Source organism: Dendrobates tinctorius, unplaced genomic scaffold (assembly GCF_039654945.1).
Source record: "Dendrobates tinctorius isolate UK_male_01 unplaced genomic scaffold, ASM3965494v1 ptg000134l, whole genome shotgun sequence".
NCBI classification, from domain to species: domain Eukaryota; kingdom Metazoa; phylum Chordata; class Amphibia; order Anura; family Dendrobatidae; genus Dendrobates; species Dendrobates tinctorius.
In genome coordinates this window covers 16,447,098-16,472,581 of record NW_027361802.1, presented here as the reverse complement: position 1 = coordinate 16,472,581, position 25,484 = coordinate 16,447,098, and the positions used below count along the sequence as shown (strand labels likewise).

The 25,484-nt window shown below is 41.6% G+C and overlaps 1 protein-coding gene across 2 annotated transcripts in view; it reads right to left on the bottom strand.

Annotated features, from left to right (window-relative positions):
- The window catches only part of LOC141048296 (annexin A1-like), a 47,646-nt gene extending 23,754 nt beyond the window's left edge, over positions 1-23,892 (bottom strand). Inside the window, exons 1-7 of one of the 2 annotated variants that reach the window (XM_073543749.1) lie at positions 23,775-23,892; positions 18,050-18,128; positions 13,718-13,817; positions 13,070-13,164; positions 10,710-10,823; positions 10,307-10,397; positions 1,326-1,405 (exon numbers count right to left, since the gene is read on the bottom strand). In XM_073543749.1, coding sequence (XP_073399850.1) covers positions 1,326-1,405; positions 10,307-10,397; positions 10,710-10,823; positions 13,070-13,164; positions 13,718-13,817; positions 18,050-18,124 — 555 coding nt within the window. In that variant the 5' untranslated portion in view covers positions 18,125-18,128; positions 23,775-23,892. Of the gene's footprint in view, positions 1-1,325; positions 1,406-10,306; positions 10,398-10,709; positions 10,824-13,069; positions 13,165-13,717; positions 13,818-18,049; positions 18,129-22,378; positions 22,442-23,774 lie in introns of those variants that run through there. The other variant, XM_073543750.1, reaches the window with a different exon arrangement.
- Positions 23,893-25,484: the final 1,592 nt, after the last annotated feature.

Below are 25,484 nucleotides of genomic sequence, written 5' to 3'. Positions count from 1 at the left end.
ACATAAATATAAACATTGGACCAGTTCATAGATAAGGAGTCTGGATGTTTTATGGTCCTCTGATTGGGGTCTAGTTCTGTGTTGCCCCGCAAGGTTTTAAAAGGAAATTCCTTAATTGATGTAAAAAGACATAAATCCATGCGACACATTCATTCCAGCACTGAGAGTGTCAAAGTTCGTCATAAATTTGTACTCCCAAACTCGTCTCTCTCTCTGAGATGTGAAGTTACCTTTCAATACCAGTAATTTCATATCCATGCTGCTGTGATCAGGGATACAGAAATGTTTTGCCACAGGTAGATCCATTCTTTTTTCTCTTATTGTGTGACGATGAGCATTCATCCTTGTTCTAAGCTTTTGCCCTGTCTCCCCCACATACAGACCCCCAGTTGGACATTTAGTACAAATAATTAAGTACACCACATTAGATGTAATGCAGGTGAAAGTACCTGGGATCTTGTAGTCCTGATGTGAATTGGGGATCTTTATCTTGTCCGTGGTCATTATAAATGGACAGGTTTTACATTTTTTCTGTAAAAATGTAAAACCTGTCCATTTATAATGACCACGGACAAGATAAAGATCCCCAATTCACATCAGGACTACAAGATCCCAGGTACTTTCACCTGCATTACATCTAATGTGGTGTACTTAATTATTTGTACTAAATGTCCAACTGGGGGTCTGTATGTGGGGGAGACAGGGCAAAAGCTTAGAACAAGGATGAATGCTCATCGTCACACAATAAGAGAAAAAAGAATGGATCTACCTGTGGCAAAACATTTCTGTATCCCTGATCACAGCAGCATGGATATGAAATTACTGGTATTGAAAGGTAACTTCACATCTCAGAGAGAGAGACGAGTTTGGGAGTACAAATTTATGACGAACTTTGACACTCTCAGTGCTGGAATGAATGTGTCGCATGGATTTATGTCTTTTTACATCAATTAAGGAATTTCCTTTTAAAACCTTGCGGGGCAACACAGAACTAGACCCCAATCAGAGGACCATAAAACATCCAGACTCCTTATCTATGAACTGGTCCAATGTTTATATTTATGTTTCTCCCTCTCCCATATTGATAGTTCTGCTTCACGTCACTTGTCTTATCTATTGCATTTTTTCTAGGCTGTATTGTGCATAAATATGTGACTTCAGATTTTGTATTAGTCTAGCCTGATGAAGAGACCTGAGTAGTCTCGAAAGCTTGCAATGTGTTACCATCTTTTCAGTTAGCCATTAAAAGGTATCAACTACTGAGGACTCTCAATCCTGAATATTTTTCTATTTAGATTTAGTAATTTTTCAGTATTGGACTATACCTTCAAAAGGGCCTGCAAAGCCTTCTGAAAATCTCCAGATGTATCATCAATGATATCCTTTTCAAGTTCAGTTTTATATTCTAGAAAATAAAAAAATCACATCAGTAATATTATTTTTAATTTAAATACAATCAATGCATATGAAAAAGTTTATTTTTAGACTTTCAGAGTGTTCCCAAACATTTGTAAATGCACCATGTTTACACATATCTGATAGGCTGGAGCGTTGTTGGATACATTTTTATAGATTTCCATAAACTTGTATTGTTTAAACACACACACATTTTACTTATTAGCTTTCAATTTAATTTGGCATTTCCTTCCAATATGAAATTATCCAACAAATCACAGTATCAGCAAAACCTGATACAAATATTACATTGTAGATCTCAAGTACAGTTAACACTATTTTACAATGTAAAACTTTTTTCTAAGGAACCCATGAATATCACATGAATGCCAATACTGCGCAAGTCACATTTAATAAGACTAATGTTTTATATGCCAGTCTTCAAGTTTCAGTGATTTGAGTAAATTGCACCAAATTAATTATAAGATATAAACCTCTTAATACATTTGTTGCATTTTGGATTATCCTCCAGGCTGAAAATGTAATCTACATCTGCGATGAGCTGGTATAAATTTGGACTAAAATTAACACTGCTTTCTTTCTCAACAAATGATACATTATCAATAAGTTGCTTTTTACCTTTTTCTAGAAAAAACAGCTGTAATATGACAATGTACATAAGCCCTTAGGTTCAATGTATAATATATTAACACGAGGCATAGTGCAGTTTGTGATGCAAATTACCCACAACATGATATAACTATACTGTACTGTAATAAGCGAAAAAAATGGCAGTTTTCTGTGCTGTAGATTTAGCAGTAACAGAATGCTGAGCTCTGTATAACCCCGCTCACACTACTGATTGACAGTTTTCTCTGTATACTGTACATTGTCAGACAGCATCTAATCAGTGGTGGAGGCAGGTTAGACAATACTGTTGTCTTGTAGAGTTAAGCTGGAGTCACACATAGCAATCTCGCTAGCGAGATCGCTGCTGAGTCACAACTTTTCTGACACAACAGCGATCTCACCAGCGAGATTGCTGTGTGTGACAGCGATCAGCGACTGGCCCCCCTGCCGGTATCGCTGATCGCTGCAAGAAACCTCTGGATATTTTTTTCATCACTGGTCTCCCGCTGGCCAGCACACATCGCTGCGTGTGACAGGCGGGAGACCAGCGATCAGCTGTAAAAAATAATAAAAAAATAAAAAATATTGCTATTCTCACCTTCCGACGTCCCGCGCAGCCATCCCGCCTTTCTCCACGCTCCCGGTCCCAGTGATCCTTTCCACGAATGACCGCGAGACGTCGCGCTCCCTCGAGAACGTGACATTCTCGCAGTCAGTCTCGCAAAGGATTACTGGGACCGGAGCGTGGAGAGAGGCGGGATGGCTGCGCGGGACGTCGGAAGGTGAGAATAACAATATTTTTTATTTTAATTCTATTTTTTTACAGGGATGGCATCAGCGCTAACAAACACAGCGATGCCGCATACTCGGCATCGCTGTGCTGATCACTGGTGAAGCTGTTTGTTTGACAGCTCACCAGCGATCACATAGCGACTTACCAGCGATCCTGACACGTTGATATCATTGTCGGGATCGCTGGTAAGTCGCTATGTGTGACTCCAGCTTTAATCTCCGACTGATAAAAAACAGATTTTATTGAAATAGCAACACACAGCCCAATAAAGTGACACATTGCTGGAATAAGGGTCTCAGCACCTTCATCATGCTGCTCTCAAATTACATAGAAAAAACAGCTGATAGATTCCCTAATTAAAAAAAAGATTAGTTACATTTCAGAATTAAAATATAACTAGCATCTTATCTTAATTAACCAGACATCTATTTTCAGTTAGCCAAGAGAAATAGACTGTTATCTATATGTTGACTTTTGAATTTATGTGGTTTTTTTTCTTGTTGGTCAAGAGTCTGAATTGTTGAAATTTCATGTAGGTTAAATTTATATTTCTAAATGGATGAATGGCTAATGTTTTTCAGCTTATATCAGCTCCTACCTTATTGTCTGCTATCTTTGCAAAACAGTGACACAGGGTTATTGAACAATGATATTTCCTGATATGTTGATTACACATTTTCCAGGCCAGCTAGTTTGTTGAGTTGCAAAACAAAGGAGTAAAAACTATGCAAATAGATTATATAATCAAACAATGTGAGGTGATCTTGTCATCATTATTCCCTTTTACCTGTAAACCTTGGCTGCCTCTGTAACGAGAGACAGGTATTCAGCCAACACATCCAATAAAACAGAGACTTTCGACATGACTGCAGCCAAGACATCATGCCTCCATCATGAGGACACAGATTTTTCATTCTGCAGAATGCCAGCTTAGGGGACAATAGCCCAGTGTTGTGAGTTCATTTTCCCCTTCATCACTGAGGCCCGGGGAACTCCCTCTTCTGGTAAGGAAAGGTAGTGAGCCTGATTATCAGACACCTGAGACTAATGATGATGACTGGCTGAGTGGAGTCACAGACTGGATATAAGGCTGCCTCACCCATTCTGCCCTGCAGGTGATTTCTCTGTGGACTCCTAGGACACCAGTCTGATTCCTGCTCTCTTAAAGCTAAGTTTTTTGCTTTGCCTGTTGCATTTGTGTTTAGTTTTTGTTTTCCTTTCTTTTCTGGATTCTGCCATTCCCTGCTGGGGTGAGCTGAATCTCCTTTTGCCTGTAGCTCTGTCTTCAGTATATGCCTGAGTACTGACATAGCTTTTTGAAGCCTAGCGTCTTCAGGGCATTTTTCACTGTCAGTCTGTTGGCTCTTATTTTCATAGGGTTTTTCACGGATTGCAGACAGCAGCCTTTCTGTCCTTTTCTATATAGTTAGTTTGGGCCCCGTCTTTGCTCAGCCTATCTTTCTGTCTGTGTTTGTGTTTTCATCTTGCTTCACCGTCATTATTTGTGGGGGGCTGCCTATTGCTTTGGGGTCTGCTCTGGGGCAGTTTAGATTTCCCCTTTCTTTCTTTAGGCCTATTTATATCTTCGGCTGTGATCGAGGGGTCTAGGGCATCGTAGGAACCCCCCACGGCTACTGCTAGTTGTGTTGATAAGTTCAGGGGTCTGCAATCCGATAGCTGCCAACTTCTCTGGTTTTCTGGACTTAGCTAGCTTTTCTGTTTTTGCCTCCTATGGTGACTCAATCATAACAGAATCACCCGCCGAACCGCAGATCCTAGGGTACTCAATAGCAGGAAAGAATTGTAAAAAAAAAAAAAAAAAGTGTGTATATTTTTTCCTCTATATCTCTGAGGCCGTAGGGGGAATTTTTTTTCTCTCAATGGAGATAAAGCAATTGTCTGATCGTGTGGAGCAGCTCGCTGCGGAAGTGCGGGGAATTTCCGCCTACCTTGCTCATTCACATGCTGCTGAACCAAAGATTCCTACACCTGATGTATTTTTTGGGGATCGATCTAAATTTTTGAATTTCAAAAATAATTGTAAACTATTTTTTGCCTTGAAGCCTAACTCGTCAGGGAGCTCCGCGCAGCAGGTTAAAATTGTCATCTCTTTGCTGCGTGGCGATCCCCAGGATTGGGCGTTTTCTTTGAAATCAGATGATCCTATTCTGACTAATGTGAACGCATTCTTTCAAGCCTTGGGGTTGTTGTATGACGAACCTAATGCCATTGATCAGGCTGAAAAGACCCTGCTGGCATTGAACCAGGGTCGAGATTCTGCAGAATTGTACTGTCAAAAATTCCGAAAGTGGGCGGTACTTACTACCTGGAATGATAATGCCTTGGCTGCTCTCTTTCGGAAGGGTTTGTCAGAAGCCGTAAAAGATACTATGGTGGGATTTCCTGTTCCCTCTGGTCTGGACGATTCTATGTCATTAGCCATTCAGGTTGATCGGCGTTTGCGCGAACGCAAAACTGCACGAGAGGTGTTGCCAACTGTTGAACAAATGTCTGAACCTATGCAATGTGATAGAGTTTTGTCCAGAGAGCAGCGTCAGGAGTTCAGAAGGCGTAATAAGTTGTGTTTTTTCTGTGGAGATGCCTCGCATATTATTTCTGTCTGTCCTAAACGGGAGAAACGCTTTGCACACACGTTTTCTGTTGGTGGTGTTCAACCTAAGTTTCTTCTTGCTATTACTCTGATCTGCTCCCTGTCCACATTTTCCGCCAAGGCTTTTGTGGATTCGGGGGCAGCCCTAAATCTAATGGACTTGGATTTTGCTAAACATTGTGGATTTCCTATGACACCTCTGCAGATGCCCATCCCTTTGAGGGGGATTGATGCTACTCCTTTGGTTAAAAATAAACCTCAGTTTTGGACCCAGGTGGTAATGCAGGTCGCCCCAAACCATCAAGAAAATTGCAAGTTTTTGGTGTTGCATAATCTGCATGATACCATTGTTCTGGGGTTTCCCTGGTTACAAATTCATAATCCAGTTTTGGATTTGAAATCTGTGTCTGTGGTGAGTTGGGGTTGTCGGTGTGCCTTTAATGAGGCTCCGGTGTTTTCCACCTCTCCCCAGTCGCATGATGTTCCTGATTATTTGGCGGACTTTTATGATGTATTCAGTGAGAATGAGTCTGCGTCTCTGCCTCCTCATAGGAGTTATGACTGTGCAATTGAGCTGAGCCCGGGGTGTAAATTTCCCAAGGGTCCGCTCTTCAATTTATCTGTACCCGAGCACGAGGCTATGCGATCCTATATTAAGGAGGCGTTGGAGAAGGGTCACATTAGACCATCCTCGTCACCCTTAGGTGCTGGTTTTTTTTTTGTAGCCAAATAGGATGGATCATTAAGACCTTGTATTGATTATCGTGCCCTCAACAAAATTACTGTTAAATATCAGTATCCGTTACCCCTGATTTCGGATCTATTCTCCAGAGGTAAAGGTGCTTGCTGGTTTACCAAGCTTGACCTCAGGGGGGTGTATAATCTTATTCGCATTAAGCATGGGGATGAATGGAAGACGGCGTTTAATACTCCGGAGGGACATTTTGAGTACCTGGTGATGCCTTTTGGGCTCACTAATGCCCCTTCTGTCTTCCAGTGTTTCATGAACGATATTTTCCGAGATTTTGTCGATAAATTTTTGATTATCTATCTGGATGATATTTTGATTTTCTCCAAGGATTGGGATTCTCATGTGGAACATATTTGGACTGTGTTCCGGATCTTGAGGGGGAATTCCCTGTATGTCAAAGGATCTTAATGCCTTTTTGGAGTACAGAGGATTTCTTTTTTGGGATTTATTTTGTCTCCGTTAACTATTGAAATGGACCCGGCCAAGGTACAGGCCATTTACGATTGGGTTCAGCCCACTTTTTGAAGGCCCTCCAGAAGTTTTTGGGTTTTGCTAATTTTTATCAGAAATTTATAGCAAAATTTACTAGTATTGCCAAGCCATTAACTGATTTGACTAAGAAGGGTGCTGATGTGTTGAATTGGTCTCCGGAGGCTGTTTCTTCCTTTCAGGAGCTGAAGCGAAGATTCACATCCGCCCCGGTGTTGCGGCAACCTGATGTCTCACTTCCGTTCCAGGTAGAGGTGGATGCTTCTGAGATTGGTGCAGGAGCTGTTTTGTCCCAAAAGGATCCTGTAACATCTAAAATGAATCCCTGTGCTTTCTTTTCCTGAAAGTTCTCTCCATCTGAACGTAACTATGATGTGGGGAATCGTGAACTGTTGGCCATGAAATGGGCATTTGAGGAGTGGAGACATTGGTTGGAGGGAGCTAAGCATCAAGTCGTGGTCCTCACCGACCACAAGAATTTGATTTATCTAGAGTCGGCTAAGCGCTTGAATCCTATACAGGCTAGGTGGGCCTTGTTTTTTACACGTTTTGATTTTGTGGTTTCTTTTCTTCCTGGAACTAAGAATGTCAAGGCAGACGCCCTCTCTAGGAGCTTCTTTGCTGATTCTCCTGTAGTGACCAAGCCTGCTACCATCTTAGGCGAAGGGGTAGTTCTTTCTGCCATCTCGCCCGATTTGAGACATGCTCTGGAAGAGTTCCAGGAGGACAAACCTGAGCGTTGTCCCAGTGGAAAGTTGTATGTTCCTGACCAGTGGAAGAAGAGAGTGATGTCTGAAGTGCATTGCTCTGCTTTGGCTGGTCATCCAGGTATTTTTGGTACTAGAGATCTGGTGAGTCGGTCTTTTTGGTGGCCCTCCTTGTCTCGTGATGTCAGGAATTTTGTGCAGTCCTGTGGGACGTGCTCCCGGTCTAAATCGTGTTCTCGCTCTAGTGGGTTGTTGATGCCTTTGCCTGTCCCCAGGAGGCCATGGACCCATATTTCAATGGATTTCATCTCTGATATGCCTGTCTCTCAAAGGATGACTGTTATTTGGGTGATTTGTGATAGGTTCTCTAAGATGGTTCATCTTGTACCACTCCCTAAGTTGCCATCTTCCTCTGAGTTGGTACCCCTGTTTTTGCAACAGGTGGTTCGCTTGCACGGGATTCCTGAGAACATTGTATCTGACAGAGGAGTTCAGTTTGTGTCTAGATTTTGGAGAACTTTCTGTTCCAAGCTGGGAATTCAGTTGTCCTTCTCCTCTGCTTTTCACCCTCAGACCAATGGGCAGACAGAGAGAACAAACCAGACCTTGGAGTCATATTTGAGATGTTTTATTTCCGCTGATCAGGATGATTGGGTTTCATTTTTGCCCTTGGCCGAATTTGCTTTAAATAATAGAGCTAGTTCTGCCACTTTGATGTCACCTTTTTTTTGTAACTTTGGGTTTCATCCTCGATTTTCTTCAGGGCAGGTGGAGCCGTCTGCCTGCCCAAGTGTTGACACTGTGGTGGAGAGAATGCACCAGATCTGGGACCAAGTGGTGGATAAGTTATCTCTCTCCCAGGAAAATGCCCAGCGGTTTTCCAACCGACATAGGACTATTGGTCCCCAGTTTAAGGTTGGTGATATGGTGTGGTTATCATCAAAAAATATTGCTATGAAGGTGGCTTCTCCTAAGTTTAAGCCTAGATTTATTGGACCTTACAAGATTTTGGAGATTATTAATCCGGTCTCTTTTCGTTTGGCTCTTCCTGTCACATTTAAAATTCATAATGTGTTCCATAAGTCTTTGTTGAAGAGGTTTGTTGAACCTGTTGTTCCGGGGGTGGCGCCTCCAGACCCTGTATTGGTTGAAGGTAACGTGGAATATGTGGTAGAGAAAGTACTGGATTCTCGTCTGGCTAGACGGAGACTCCAGTATTTGGTTAAGTGGAAGAGTTATGGTCAGGAGGATAATTCCTGGGTCTCTGCCTCTGATGTTCATGCCAAAAGATTGGTGCGTGCCTTTCATCGGGCACACCCTGATCGCCCTGGTGGCATGGTTGAGGGTTCGGTGACCCCTCCTCAAGGGGGAGGTACTGTTGTAAGTTCATTTTCCCCTTCATCACTGAGGCCCGGGGAACTCCCTCTTCTGGTAAGGAAAGGTAGTGAGCCTGATTATCAGACACCTGAGACTAATGATGATGACTGGCTGAGTGGAGTCACAGACTGGATATAAGGCTGCCTCACCCATTCTGCCCTGCGGGTGATTTCTCTGTGGACTCCTAGGACACCAGTCTGATTCCTGCTCTCTTAAAGCTAAGTTTTTTGCTTTGCCTGTTGCATTTGTGTTTAGTTTTTGTTTTCCTTTCTTTTCTGGATTCTGCCATTCCCTGCTGGGGTGAGCTGAATCTCCTTTTGCCTGTAGCTCTGTCTTCAGTATATGCCTGAGTACTGACATAGCTTTTTGAAGCCTAGCGTCTTCAGGGCATTTTTCACTGTCAGTCTGTTGGCTCTTATTTTCATAGGGTTTTTCACGGATTGCAGACAGCAGCCTTTCTGTCCTTTTCTATATAGTTAGTTTGGGCCCCGTCTTTGCTCAGCCTATCTTTCTGTCTGTGTTTGTGTTTTCATCTTGCTTCACCGTCATTATTTGTGGGGGGCTGCCTATTGCTTTGGGGTCTGCTCTGGGGCAGTTTAGATTTCCCCTTTCTTTCTTTAGGCCTATTTATATGTGATCGAGGGGTCTAGGGCATCGTAGGAACCCCCCACGGCTACTGCTAGTTGTGTTGATAAGTTCAGGGGTCTGCAATCCGATAGCTGCCAACTTCTCTGGTTTTCTGGACTTAGCTAGCTTTTCTGTTTTTGCCTCCTACGGTGACTCAATCATAACAGCCCAGGCTGAAATAATGCAGATCTGCTCCATTGACCATTATAAATCCATGGATACATTTGGGGTAGTCAAGATTTAGATCCCCCTGTTTCCTGAGCCACATGGATAAGTCTGTGGGGGCCAAGAATGGGACCAGCTCCATGGAGATTTTCGGAGAAGCCAGGTTGTGACCCTCTGATCAACTGACCTTGTACCTGAATGGACTGTCCTCTTCCTAAGATTGTCATTACCTCCTATTTTTGCATGCCGCAGGTGGGGTAGTTGGCCCTGGGAAATCTGAAGTAACAGCTGCTCTTATCTCAGCGAGTCAGTGGAAGGGTGAGACTAATTTTGCAACATCTTGGGTATTTTCCTGGAACAATTCTATGTGTTATTTGCCTGTTTTGTGGTTCAATAAAGTATAGCCACACTTTTTTAGCCTCACCCTGTGTTGTCTAAGTAGTATTATGAACACGGTAAAAGGAGAGCGGGCGTTCAGTGGGATGATCCTTAGTCCATCTGGTTTTGGCGAGTGGACCAAAGCACCAGCTGACCCCTCATGTCTCCACAGCTTGGTTATCTGACTGAATACCTGCTTTAAAACGGAATAAAAACATATGTGACATGCACAAGTGTGAACAAGTCGGTCAGACAATGCTCACACCACCCAATGGCTGAAACACAACAAGAAAGCACAAAATGACAAATTTGCAAAAAATACTCTGCAGTAAAAAACATGACAGTAATTAGCAAGTGCTGTATAACAAATACATGGTAAATACCTGCTTTGTAGACTTCCTTAATCTGCTTGATTTGTTGATTAGTCCGTGTCACCAAAATTTCAATGATTGTGTCTTCATTTGTTCCAAGACCCTTTAAAAGAGGTACATCATACAGTATAAGTAGTATAATTCCAGGTAAGATATTATATTAGAATTTCTCAAACTACTGTACTTTTCCGCATCTTCTTGTATTTTAGTGTATGACAACATTGCAATTACTAAATGCTCTTTTTTGCACATTTTTTTCCAATAGTGAAAACTTATAAAAATGGAAATGTGGAATGAAAAGAGCTGGTGGAAGTGATTTTGGAACATTTAGAATAAAATATATAAAAGTGTATTTATCTAAATATGAATGCTTAACTTTTTATACCTCAATGAACAAAACAACAATGTGCAATACCTTTGTTGCGGCTTTTAGCTCTGAGGCATCAAGTTGAGCTGGCGTTTTCAACATATCCAGTATCACATCTTCAAGTTTACCACTTAAAGCTTTCTTTAGTGCTTCTTCTAGGGACTAGAAAACACAAGAAAAATTGGATGAAAGACAGCATAGTGTATATTGAAAATAACCCTAGCTTATATGCTATATCAGAATGTATGGCTGTCCTAAATCGTCTGCGATTTTTGTTCTTCCATTGCTCATCAAACATGGAAATGGCATTTCTTTACTTCAACAATTACTGTCTCCTTCCTCCTGGCTTCTCCTCGCAGGCCTGGCTCTTATTTGGCTCGAGACATCAGTGCACATGATATCGAAAGTTGGAGTATGGAGCATTGTGACAGTAGCATGCATAATATAATGATCCTGATGACCAACCTTGTCTCCAAACTAGATGCTTGGAAATAAAAGATGTAAATATTTAAATTAACCCCTTCCTTACCGATGACAGAATAGTACGTTATCGGTAAGGTCCCCTTTTGAGGTGGGCTCCGGTGGTGAGCCCACCTCAAAGCCGCGACATGTCAGCTGTTATGAACAGCTGACATGTGCCCGCAATAGGTGCGAGCAGAATTGCCGTCCGCCCTCTCCTATTAACTAGATAAATCCCGTTGTCAAACCTGACAGAGGGCATTTAAATAGCACTTCCGGCCACCGGGCCGGAAATGAGCTCATCGCCGACCCCCGTCACGTGATCGGGGGTTGGCGTCACATTGTCTGGACAACCACAGGTCTCAAATAGACCTCTATGGTTGTTCCAGGCAGATGGCTTTGAGCGCCGCCCAGTGGTCGGCGCTCAAAGCACAGCACTAAATCTGCTTCATATGGACAATCTGCTCATCGCCCATATGTAGCAGAGCCGATTGGGTTGCGCATGCTTCTAGCCTCCTATGGAGGCTATTGAAGCATTCCAAAAGTAAAAAAAAAGTTTAAAAATAAATAAAAAATTAAAAAACCTAAAAGTTCAAATCACCCCTCTTTCGCCCCAATCAAAATAAAATAAAAAAAAACCAACATACACATATTAGGTATCGTCGCATTCAGAATTGCCCGATCTATCAAGAAAAAAAGCTTTAACACGATTGCTAAACGGCGTAGCGAGAAAAAAATTAAAAACGCCAGAATTACGTTTTTGTGGTCACCGCGATATTGCATTAAAATGCAATAACGGACGATCAAAAGAATGTATCTACACAAAAATGGTATAATTAAAAACGTCTGCCCGGCACGCAAAAAATAAGCCCTCACCCGACCCCAGATCACAAAAAATGTAGACGCTACGGGTCTCAGAAAATTGCGCAATGTTTTTATTTTTTTTTTTTTTTTTTAAGCAAACTTTGGAATTTTTTTCACCATTTAGATAAAAGAGAAGATAGACATGTTTGGTGTCTCTGAACTCGAAATGACCTGGAGAATCATATTCGCAGGTTAGATTTAGCATCTAGTGAACCTAGCAAAAAAGTCAAGCAAAAAACAAGTGTGGGATTGCACTGATTTTGCAATTTCACCGCACATGGAATTTTTTTCCCGTTTTCGAGTACACGACATGGTAAAACCAATGGTGTCAACTCGTCCCACAAAAAAATAAGCCCTCATATGGCCATATTGACGGAAAAATAAAAAAGTTATGGCTCTGGAAAGAAGGGGAGCGAAAAACGAAAACAAAAAATCGAAAAAAGCTCCGGGAGTGAAAGAGTTAATCTGATCTGGGATCTGAATTCTTGAGATCTGGAGTGTAACTTATAAAGTATATAGTCAGTATTTTAGGGTGTATAATCAAAGATCTGAATATTGGCATTTGGTCGGAAGACTGTATTCTAGGTTAAGAGGTTTGACTATTGGGGTGTAACCAGGGGAATGACCTGAAGGTCTGAATTATGGAGTCTGAACTGGGGTTTGAATTTTTTGGGTTATTTTCCTTAGGAAATTTTCAGAAAAAACCTATATGCAGTTAAACCCCTCTTCATGGTAAGTCATGGTCAAACAAGCCTCACACATAACGAGTACAACCATCATAAACCACTCCTTGACAAAGCGAAAGTGTCTATAAAAAAAATTAAAGGATAATATCTTCATGTATATGTTTTTAAATCCCAATTAAATTATATTCCACTATTTTTTCCATACAGTCTCCATGGACACAGCACAAACAATATGGTAGCACAGCAGGAACCGCTATAGCATAACACAGCATTTATAAAGAACCACAATAAGGTAATATGCATGAAGCTCAATACTTCATATAACTGCTCTCCTTATAGGAAAATCTGCAATTCTACTATTCTAGTTCTACATTAAAATGTATCTTTTTGTGCTCTTACGTTTCCTGTTTGTTTTTGATAAGCCGCTTTAATCTCCTGGCGCTGTTCATTTGTTCTTTTAGTTAGGATATCGATAATAGTTCCTTCATCAATTACTAAGGAAAAAAATTATTACAAGTAACATAAGTATTTTACTATTGCAGTAGCACATATAATAAATAGTGACGAGCGAGTGTGCACGTTACTCGAGTTATCCGAGCATGCTCGAGCCTCAACCGGGTATTGCCGATGCTCGGATGCAATGCTCAGATCCCTGCCCCGCATTTTGAGTGGATTTAATACAGCCAATAAACATGGCTACAGCTTAACAGTGTGTGGCAGGCAATCCCTGCATCTTTCTTTAAGCCACTCAACATGCGGGGCAGGGATCTGAGCATCGCATACGAGCAACGCCAATACTTGGTTGAAACTCGAGCATGCTCGGATAACTCGAGTAACGAGCACACTCGCTCATCACTAATAATGAACTGTAAGCTTATTACAAAGACAAAATCATGGGAATTAACTATGGTAAATATGTGTTCAAGGGAAATATCATACAGTTTATGCAAAGAATATTTACTCTACATATCATAAATTCAATGCTAATATGCTACAACAGACCTTTAGAAGTTAATAATTACATTATCATGAATGCTATCCTCTTACCTTTTGCAGTTATAGCCTTTTCCAAAGCATTTACATCTTCTGCAGGGTTAAACCGAGGACGAGGTTTCAAATCTGAGCCTCCTTGTACTCCTGTGACTTCCTAAGGATATACATATACATATAAGCATCATTTTTTCTAAATCAAACAATGGAAAAAAAATCTTACAACAATGCTTATTTTTAAATAGACTTTACCTGAAAAAGGAATAAAATAAACCTGCATCTGTTTATGTGGCATAGGATATATCCATGAACGACACTTGATTTTTACTTTCATTGTTATTTTTCTCTATTTCATATATACTTCAAAATTATTTTACATTTATGATATTTTACATTTATGACTTTTTTTTTACATTGATTTCAGTGGATTTCGCTTTTTTTAAACTTTTTTGACATGATACTGCATGACACTGAATTACTTCTGAAACACTTTAAAACAACCCTCTGGTTAAAAATTAAAATTGTACTTTAAATGCATAATGCATAGTTGAAGTACATAAATTAATTAAATCATCTATTTAGTTATATAGAGGGCTTACCCCCTATAATATTCATTCTAGCACTGTAGCTATTAGTTTTACGGGGCCTTCGAAAAATACTTTTAATTTGCATGCAAATGAAGGGACTTTGAGGCACCATTACATCCCCTCATCTTGTATGTAAGGGGCCTACCCCATTTTCTGAATGACAGTGCTTGCTTTCCAGAGTGAGCACAGTCTTAACTCAGCCTGTGTGTATGTGCATGCACATTAGTCTGCAAGCAAGTATAAGTATTCTGGCTCCGTGCTCTGAACAGCAAAGGAACTATTAATGGTGAGCAGGAGTGTATTTTGCTATGCACACTAGTGTGCCTGAGCCTGGCTATGTATAGTTTCATTGCCAGTACGCACACAGTGTGGGTGGGTATGTTCTCCTCCTGGGCTCTTCTTTGGAGATGATGTGAGCAGGTTGTGGGATGCAGTGACAAACAGGAGGCGGAGCAAGAGTTAATAATTTTAACAGTGTTAATTAAACATGGAATTTACTCCTCTTAGGGAGATAAATGGTTAAACGCGGGAATAAAACAGTTCAGGTGTAAATAATATGCAGAGATACTGAACAAGGTAACAGCAGTTCTATGGTATACTTATCATGTCAGAATTTTCTCTGACTGTAGATGCTCCTTGAAAGTCAATAGCGCCAACAACAGCTGGTACGGTGCTTGTCCATGAAGGTCCTGCTGGTAACAGTGCTATGTCTTCTGGCGATAGTGGTCCGAGTCCAGTACCTTCCACTGGGCCCCTAGTCCATATACTGATGTGGCCGGAGGAGCATAGGCCAAGACACTGTCTGAGCCTGACGTGGCTCGGCAGATATAGCCTGGTGAATCAGGGCGCAGATGGCAGTCCTGCACCCGATCTCTCTCTGGCAGCATGCACGTAATACTCACTAGCCCGGAACATTCAACACCTCGCTCTGTGGTGACCAACGGGCACACTGCATGTCTCTCCTCACAGTCTCTGTCAGTAGTGGCGGTGCTTGGGCGAGGGCCTGCACTGTACAGATTCTTTGGGGCCAGAGCATTCACTGGTCCCTGCTGTGCGCTGTCTGTTCCTGCCAATTCTCTCTCTAGGCCACTGGGTCTGTCTGCTGCAGTCCATTGCAATGCCGGCGGGTCGGGTACGGATCGTGCTGCCTGCCCGGCTGCTCACACGCTGATGTCGGGGGCCTCTCTGCAGCTTTGCGCGCTTTCTCCCTCAGCTTTTGGCCGGGTTCCCCCTCTAAACACTCCACCTCTTCCTGCGTCATAGGGCCTGTCCAGTCCCCTATTACTTCCCCCAGGAAACAGGGGATACAGCCTCAGTAGTTCCGGACCCAGCTCACTATATGTACTTGCAGACTGGTCTTCCTCCTTACACTGTCAATCGCTACAGTTTGGCGAAGAGGAGCCAAGGAGGGAAAAAGCACCCTGCCAGCACTGTGTGCTCATCCAGGCTCATAAAGGTGATGGTGCACATGCGCACACATATGGGCTGAGTTCAGATAGTGATCACTCTCACAAGCGATTACTATTAATTATAAGTGGCGTGGAAGGCTCTCAACATGTAAAATAAATGGGTGGTATAGTGCACCGAACTCTTGGCCATGCCAAGGAAGTCCCAAGACTCCTCATGTGTATGGGAATTACAAGTATTTTTCCCAGGCACTAACAAGCACAATGCTAGTATGATTTTTGTAAAGATTATGTCCACTACCAGGGTTAAGTACATACCTGCATAAATTGCTTAATATTGATTTTATGGTGACCGATTCACTTTAATCTTTCTGGTGTGGTTCTTCCCATTTTTATTCCTTTAGAAACAGTCTTTGCTAGTTTGAGCCACGTTCCCCTGCTCTCAGCTGATCCATCCAAGAACAGGGGGAAATGTAAAGCACAGCATGCATAGAGTGGCCTAAGAAGTTGCTATTTTATAGAAATTAAAAAAAGAGGCAGGGACAACAACTGGGCATTGTTCGTTTATTTTAAAATTGTTGTGGTGAATGGAAAGATAGCTTTAAAGGGGATCGCTCACCAGATTTTACAGTACAAACTGCATTTATTACAAAATCATATCTCTTAGGGTATGTTTCCATGGTCAGGAAACGCTGTGGATTGGACACTGCGTACAGCCACAGCATCCAATCCGCAGTGTCCAGATGTTACAGCATAGTGGAGGGGATTTTATGAAATCCCATCTCCACTATGCATTTAAAGATGCAGGTGCAGGCAGACTTGCGTATACGCACATGCGACACGTCTTTATAGATCGCAGCATGTCTATTTATCTTGCAGAGACGCTCAGTCTCCGCAAGATAAATTACACAGTTGATGTATAGGATGTGGTGATTCCGCACATGTTCAATGAATCACCGCATGTACAAAAGCCAGCTGCGTCCAAAGTGCTGCCAATACGCCACATGGAAACATACCCTTACCCCTTATGGAGCTGATATATATACTTTTAAAAATTAAAAAGGCATAATCCTTGGTGATAGTTTAAACTCAGTCTCTCTCTACTTAGCCTGATTGACAGCTCCTCAATGTCCCTCCTCCCTTTTTGGCTAAATTCTCAGGCTGCTCAATACCAGCTACTATTCTATATAGTTGGAGACTGAAAACACTTGAGATGAGAAGATTGTGACACTAGACTGGGATCGTAAGGTAAAAAATAGTTTGCTGCTCTCCCTGAATACCTTAAACTGGTCTTTATCCACTGAAAATTTATCAGGAGGTGCTGGAGAGACCATCTGCACACTGGGAGGTACACAAGTAATAACTACAGTTGGTAGTGGAGAGCTTTGAGAAGCACTCATAGTACTAGAAAACTGACCATGTAGCTGGGAATTGGGATGTTTTTAGCTTCTCGTGCTCCCTGACCAGATTGTGGAACATTTGGATCATATTCACCAACTTATGACAGAATGTACCAACTGGATCCATTGGTGGGGAGAAAAAGTATATGGCCAGTAGTAATGTGACACTAGTCACTACTCAAGGACAAGCGATGAGGCTGGGTCATCAAACGTTCCAGGTTAATGTAAGCAAGAGAGCACATCATAAACTAAAGGGGAAAGCCAAAGGCATAATAAGGTCACTTTCCAATGTCAGAATACAAGGAAAATAGCAAATTAGAAGTGGCTAGTCAAACAGATGGTCAGAACGAGGTCCAAGGTCAAGCAGCTATAGATTAACAAACAGAGCACAGGAATACAAGGCAAACATTCACCACCGAGCAAATCCTACAGCTGGCAGAAATCTGGGACTGACAGCTTAGCTAAGTAGCTGGTTAATCACTTAGAAGAGGGAACACCTGAAGCAAGGTCAGCATCTACCAGTCCCAGATTGGATGGATGAGTTGCCTGTGAAAATACCAACAGCTCAGCACACCCCTGCAGCACTAGATTGGATGACTAAGCTGTCACTCACTGACAAGACACACTAATCGATGGAACGTGACACAGATCTTTTGAAATATGAATTCACCGACTTAGCCAAATTTTCCCTAAAGAAATTGATTCACTGAGAATAAATTTGATCAAATCTCAGTACTGGAATGCTTGTAATTATTTGTAAAATACACATGGGGGTGGGTAGAGAGATAGAGAACCCTGCTGACCATAATAGCATATATTCTATAGGAAAGGACAATGCTGACCAAAGTAAAATGCATCCAGTCTAACAGATGTATATAGTAATGTGATCAAGTAATAATCTGGAGTCACTTTCATTTTAAAGCAAATTAAGTAGTAGTTTTTATTATTACTTTTATAAATCATTATAGTAAAAGTACAGAGTGTAAAAGTACTTACAGTACAGCTCTCCTGTGATGTCTGCTGGGCCGATTGAAGCATTTGTTGGACTATAGAATACTGTTGTTCCTCCATTTTTCTAAAGAAGCAAAACAAATTTAGCATTTATTATTGTTTGTATTAGGATATCTTATAATTACAAAAATTATAACATGGAGACGTGTCAAAACATAGCACCCCAACAAGGAGAAGCAAGCCAAACATTCAGGCCAACCTAGTTTAACAGTTTAATTATCTTCAATTGATCTTTTAGAAGAAGGGAGGCATAACTACAATACAAAGCCACACTCTCAGGGATTAATAAAAGGTGTACGACCCTTAATACATTTGGTGCATTTAGAATTGTCCATTTAGTATAATGCTTCAGGCGAGCAGACATACTTTTGCAATTAATTTTAGATGCCCCATTTTAACCCCTTAACAACATATGACATAAACATACATATACTGGTTCCCTACTTTTGATGCAGGCTACCAAGTCGAGCCCATACATTTGCCGGCAGATGATGGCTGTGATAATTCATAATCTACTTGTAAGAGCCACAGATGGAGCGTAGCTATGCTGATGAAAAATAAAAAAGTGATGGCTCTTGAAATAAGGGGGAGGGAGGGGGACGAAAGCGGAAATGCAAAATTGCCTGGTCTTTAAAGGGTTAAAGTGAACCTCCACTGCTTATATTAAATGTGACTGTATGATTGCCCATGTAGTAGTCTGTTTTCTTTGCATCCAAAATAGCTGTCATAGAGGCATGAGGAGTATTGTCCACTTTAATTTTATTTTAGTGAATATGTTGGGAAAATGATTTTCTCACATTACTAATATATATTTATTACAGGTTCTCATCCTGCACTTTTTAGTGCACTTTTCCCGCACAGACCCACAGCTCTACTCTCCAGATAATGGGTGGTGGAAGAGCATGTGATCAAACCTGTCTGTCAGCCTCATCCATTTGAAAAGCAGCTTTCTCATGTGAGATGTTTTTCAATTGGAGGAGAAAGATCTGATCACATGTTCCTCCACCAACACTCATATTGTGGACAGGAGAGAGGAAGCGGCACTAACAATTACAGGAGGAGAATCTGTAGGAATTATATATTAGCAAGTGGCACAAAAGCATGTCCACAACATATTTATTATCCCCTTCACAACACTTGCCTTACATGTATGGCTCAAGTCGGAAGTGGGTGTATGGAGCGTGTATTAAGCCCCCGTTACACATAGCGATATCGCTAGCAATATCGCTGTAATGTCACCGATTTTGTGACGTAGCAGCGATATTGCTAGCGATATCGCTATGTCTGATACTTACCTCCGACCGGCTCCCCCGCTGCTCATCGCTGATCGCACGAGAAGGTCCTGGATCAATTCTCGTCGGGCGCTTCCTGCTGGGCTTCCTGCTGTGACGACGAGTGACGCGTGGAGGTGGGCGGGAGGACGTCAGGATCGCCGCGTCTGACAGGTAAGTAGCGACCCCCGACCCCTGCGATGTTGCTGGTGAGATCTGCCTGTGTGGCAGCTCACTAGCGACCACTTAGCGATGCACCAGCGATCCATATCGTTGTCGGGATCGCTGGTGCATCACTATGTGTAACGGTACCCTAACAGCCAAGACCTGCCAATAACAATCGTGGGTGGAGAAGTGCTCCACCCACAATTAATAACTTGTTAAATGTTGCTGTCATTCTCTGACAGCAGCATTTAACACACTTCAGCATGCATGCATGTCATTTTCTCCATTTATTGGTGCATTCGGTGATGTGATCGCGGGTCGCTGATGGGTTGTTTTGACACCCAGGGTTCAGCTGATGACCCCTGTGCCTGTCATTATGGAGCGCCTCTGAAACTCTGCCCATGGCCATGCTTTAAAAGAGGCAATTATTTTTGCAATATGCAGCAATTTTATGGCATCGCTATATATAGCATACAGTAAGCAATCGTACGATTGCATCTTCAGGTCCCCTAAGGGGGGTAATAATAACAGTGAAAAGTAAAAAAAAAAAAAAAAAAGTGTTAAAAACGATAAAAAAAATAAGAAAACTAAAAGTTCAAATCATCCACCTTTTCCCCCATTGAAAATATATATATATATACATATATATATATATATATATACTGTATATTTATATATAGCATTGCTGTGTTCGGAAAAGTCTGATCTATTAAAATATGAAAATAATTAATCCAATTGGTAAACACAGTGAACAAAATTAAATAAGAATGTCAAACTTACATTTTCTTTGGACGCAGCAATTCAACAAAAAAGGTTGTAACAAGCAATCAAAAGGTCACATCTAGGCCAAAACGTTAGTAATAAAATGTTGTCTTGCGCTGCAAAAGGTTAGCCATCACACAGCTCCATTGGCCGAAAAATAAAAATGTTTCCGGTCTTTGAATACACAACCCAAAACATTTTTTCTTTGCAAACTTTAGATTTTTTACCACAAAGAGTATGTTAGGGTTGGCAGAACGCACCAAATAAAAAATTATAATAAGGTGCATTCGCAACCCAGGGTCCACTGTGTGGTGATGGAGAAACTGCAGCTAGCACAAGAGGAAGGCTGCGAGAAAACACTTAAAGCACACTGAGTTAAATGTTTTGTTACTTTGCGCTCTGTTAAACCACAGAGCGGCACTATGAAGCAAAGCAAAAAAGACTATACCCTGTTAGATGGCACAGGCATAGAGAAAACTACTAACTGGGGTCCCTATAACTTAACCCCTCAGGGAAGACTAAGCTGGTGGTTGACCTTGCTCTGAAATATGGTGTGCTTTAGCACATGCACCTGAGGACGCCCGGTGCAGATACTAAGTTCAAGCGGGAGTTCCCACCCTACACTACCTTTCCAGACCAACACTTGCAGTGCTATTAACGGCACATGTGGTGGTAAAGTAGCCACCAACACACCAAACACACATGATACTAGGCGCACAGGCGTGCGCTCCAGAGGACCTTTTATACATACAGCTCAAGTCCAGACAGACAGGACCTTGCCTGTGGACCAATCAGAAGCTGCTACATAACCAAAGCAGGTGATGTCCAATAAGAATGCGCCACATCCAGGACTTGCTTAGTAGGATGAAATCTGGACTTTGGCTCCAGACTTCAACGCTGTATGTGTAAAGCAATAGCCACGTAGGCTTAGCTGGATAGCCAGCAGCAACTACATGTGCAGCATGAGCCTTGGTAAGGCACTGGGACTGAAGTCTGTGCTGAGCAGTCATCCCAGCGGCCGAGCCTGAATGGGAGACCCCAGCACCAGACAAGGATTGAGATCCATCCCATGCAGTGGGAGAATTCCGGCACCTAACATTACCCCCTCTAACGCTCAGAAGCCACCATACACTGAGAGGCATGGAAGTGTTTTTGGAGATCGGCTGAAGTTCTAGATGGTACGAAGAACTTGCCCGGGGATACAAGGGTTTTTAGACACAGGCTTTCACAGAAGCTACCCCCTTTTTGTATGCTCCCCATTGCCCAATCAGTCTGGGGTGAATGGAGGCATATCTACAGCTACTGTCTGATTGGAAATTGGAGTTGACAAAACTGCCCCGTTAGCTACCCGAAAAGACATTGGCTGAGGTAGCATTACCAATGGGATAGCATGCCGTTGGACAAAGGCAGAGGACATGAAATTGCCCTCTGCAGCGGAATCTACGCAAGCCTGCATGGTGAGAGCTGCCTACCCACATGTTAGAGTAACCCCAAAAGCCAACTTGGGTGACACCTCAACAGGAACTAGTGAACCTCTCCCCAAGGCCACCTGAGGCTGTGACTCTTTCTGATGCATAGTGCACTTATTGGCAAAGTGTCTGACTTGCCCGCAGGCAAAACAAGTTGGCTGCAGACATGCAGAGCGAGAGATTGGCTCCTCTTGAGAGACATCCATGGGCTCTGCAAGGCCATCAACCTGAGTTGGAGGACACATGGTATTGCTAAAATTCTGAGTCAATTGAACCTGGGGTTTAGTATGGGCTCGCTCCAAACCACACTCAAAATGCTGCAGATTGATGCGGGTGGCCACTGATATTTATTCCTCCAGGGTAGTTGGTATCTCTCCAGTGGCCAAGGCATCCCGGACATGATCTGCTAATCCCCTCCAGAATATCAGTATTAGGACCTAATCAGTCAATTCCAACTAGGTAGCCAGGGTGCAAAACTGAATGGCAAACTGGCTAACCAGGACGAACCCTGAGCTAAAGCCACAAAAAAACTCTTTCAGGGCACCCAGAAAATGAGAGGCGCTAAGGACCAGGTGATCATCTCATTCCCATAATGGCATAGCCCACTCCAACGCCCTGCCTGACAAAAGGGAAATAATGAATCCCACCTTGGTATACTCTGTTGGAAATCGTGAAGACAGGCTTGAGATCCATCCCTTGCAGCAGGAGAATCCTGGCGCCTATCAGAGTACACCGTGAAAATGAATCCCAAAAAACAATGTCAGAATTGATTTTTTTTCACAATTTCACAACAGTTGGATTTTTTTTCCCATTTTCCAGTACACTATGTGGTAAAATAAATGGTGTCATTCAAAAGTACAACTCGTCCAGCAAAAAAGCAAGCCGTCAAATGTCTATGTGGACAGAAAAACAAGAGTTATGACTCTGGAAAGAAGGCAAAGAAACAAATGTAAACGCAAAAACAGAAATCAGCCCCGTCGTGAACAGGTTATAACAGAAATAGTTTTTTTTCCCCATATCAAACACATACAAACCTACTGGTTAGGTGTTAGCATCTTATCCTGCTCTGAAATAACACCATGTTAGATTCCTGAGGCGTCTCTAGTAGCTTTTATTGCCACCCTAATGCGCACATTAATCTAACAAGATATTCCCATAATCTGTCTTCTGTATAATACAAGCTTTCTTTGAAGCGTTGTATGCTCTACTATATGTAAAGGATGATGTCAAATATATTGCACAAGTAATTATGCAAGTTCATTGTATCCACTACAATCCCAGCATGAGTCACTTTAGTTTTGCAATTTTTAAGAATTAATTGAATGAATTGTTCAACTTTTCCCATGGTTTAATATTCTTTATTTTATTTTAAATCAAATATATTAGTATATATATTTCCTAATTTCATATGTTTCATATACCAATGAAATTAAAAAATTACTTTGCTGCATAACTAGATTTGACAATATCTTTGTGTTAACATCAATTGAAATAAAACAAAATTAAAAAAGGGAAAGAAGGGGATGTGGTGAAGACTCAGAACTTCTTTCCTTTAGATTTCTCAATAAGTAAAAATGAAAGAGTCGCAGATGAACTTCTCAAGTCACAATTTGGTCCTTAATTATTTACATACAAAATTGCTAAACATAATATTAGGTAGACTGTAAAATATTCACAAGTTAGTAAAGTTTAGATATGCCCATATTCCATTAGCCCTTAACCTTTTAACTTTGTGAAGATCACTGAAAAAATGTCAACCAACCCTGTGTAATCCAAGCAACCTCCTAATGAAAAAGTAACAATGCTTACTCCTGTAGTCTTTTGGCGAATCTCAACAGAAGGTTCCTGGAAAACACAGGATACTTGTCTGCTGATAGTAAGTAAGGTCCTATAAGTAATGTATTTCTTATACAATGTTTAATACTAATGAATCCATTGTTAATAGACTAATAAACAATTACCAAGAAAATAGTTGTAAATACCTAACCTATTTAAAAACAAAAAAATGAACTGATCTTGTCGAAATCCATGCCTTAGACATACCTTTCTATAATAGTAGGCTTCTTTCTTCTGTGTTATATGTCAGCCCGACAAATGTTATGGCATTCTCTGAAGAGCTGAGTTTTTATAACTTTTATGAACCACACCTACAATGCCTTAGTAATAACATAAGGTCGAAAACATGTTCTAGCAGAAAAGTGCCTAATCCTGTTGTTTGCTGCAACATTGGAAGAGTAGATCAAGTGGTTTATACCTGTAGGTACTTTTTGATTATAGATATTTTCTAAAATTAAATAGACTTAATGTTCTATGTGCATATACAGGTGCTTCTCACAAAATTACAATATCATCAAAAAGTTAATTTATTTCAGTTTTTTAATGCAAAAAGTGAAACTGATATATTATATAGAGTCATTACAAACAGAGTGATGTTCTTCAAGTGTTTATTTCTGTTAATGTTAATGGCTTACAGCCAATGAAAACCCAAAAGTCATTATCTCAGTAAATTAGAATAATTAACAAAAAAACACCTGCAAAGGCTTACTAAGTGTTTACAAAGGTCCCTTAAGGGGGTTTTACACTAAGCAATATCGCTAGCAATATCGCTAAAACGTCACTGGTTTTGTGACGTTATAGCGATATTGCTAGCGATATCGCTATGTGTGATACTTACCAACGACCGGCTCCCCCGCTGTCCATCGCTGATCGCGCGAGAATGTCGGCTCCATTTCTCGTCGTCTGCTTCCTGCTGGGCTTCCTGCTGTGACGTCCAGCGACGCGTGGAGGCGGGCGGGAGGACGCAGGATCGCCGGTGTGTGAATGGTAAGTATCGTGCGCTGCGTCGCTGCTGCATCGCTGTGAGATCTTTCTGTGTGAAAGCTCACTAGCGATCATTTAGCGATGCACCAGCGATCCTGACCGGGTCGGATCGCTGGTTGGATCGCTGGTGCATCGCTAAATGTAAAAGGGCCTTTTGTCTGTTTCATTAGGCTCCACAATCTCCACGACTCCATGATTCTGTCATGGCCCCTGTCTATCTTCTTCCTTATTTAAATTGTGTGTCTGCGCTGTCCTAGCTGTGGGAAGCACATGCACAGATTTTTATCAAAAATTTGGACAACCTAATCAATGCTCTTAGCAAAAATGCAAATATAGTAAACCTTAGTTTGTCAGAAAACACAATAATTTATTAACCCTAGAACGCATGACCATAAAAATCTACACTTTCACATACCTGGGGCCTTTTGGCCCGTGTGCAAATAACATGGAATAACTCAAACAAAAATAATTTTCAAAGTTTATTTGAAAATTGCAAAGTAAGGATGCATTCCCACTAGCGCTGGTGTCTGCCAGGAGGAGATCTGTAATGGATCTGACCTCCTGGTGACCCCAGCTAAGGCTGGCGGAATCCTGGCATTCCAGCAGCCTTAACTGGAGTTACCAAGAGATCAGATCCATTACGGATCACCTCGTGGCAGACCCCAGCACCAGTGGGAACACAGCCTAAGATGTGAATAATTCAAAACATTACTATGTGCAAAAAAAACAAAAGAGTAACTGAACGGGCTTAAAACGCCCAATATACGCATTCGATATAACTCTTTGTAATAATTTTTTTTGTCTAAAAGTTTTTTATATAAAAGTTGCAGTAAACATGCTGCAGGAATATCTCTTTTCAAACGTTCCTTTTCTACTTTACTAATGACCGCAACAACTTTCACATGTTATCTGTTTGGAAGAATGCTCCTTGCA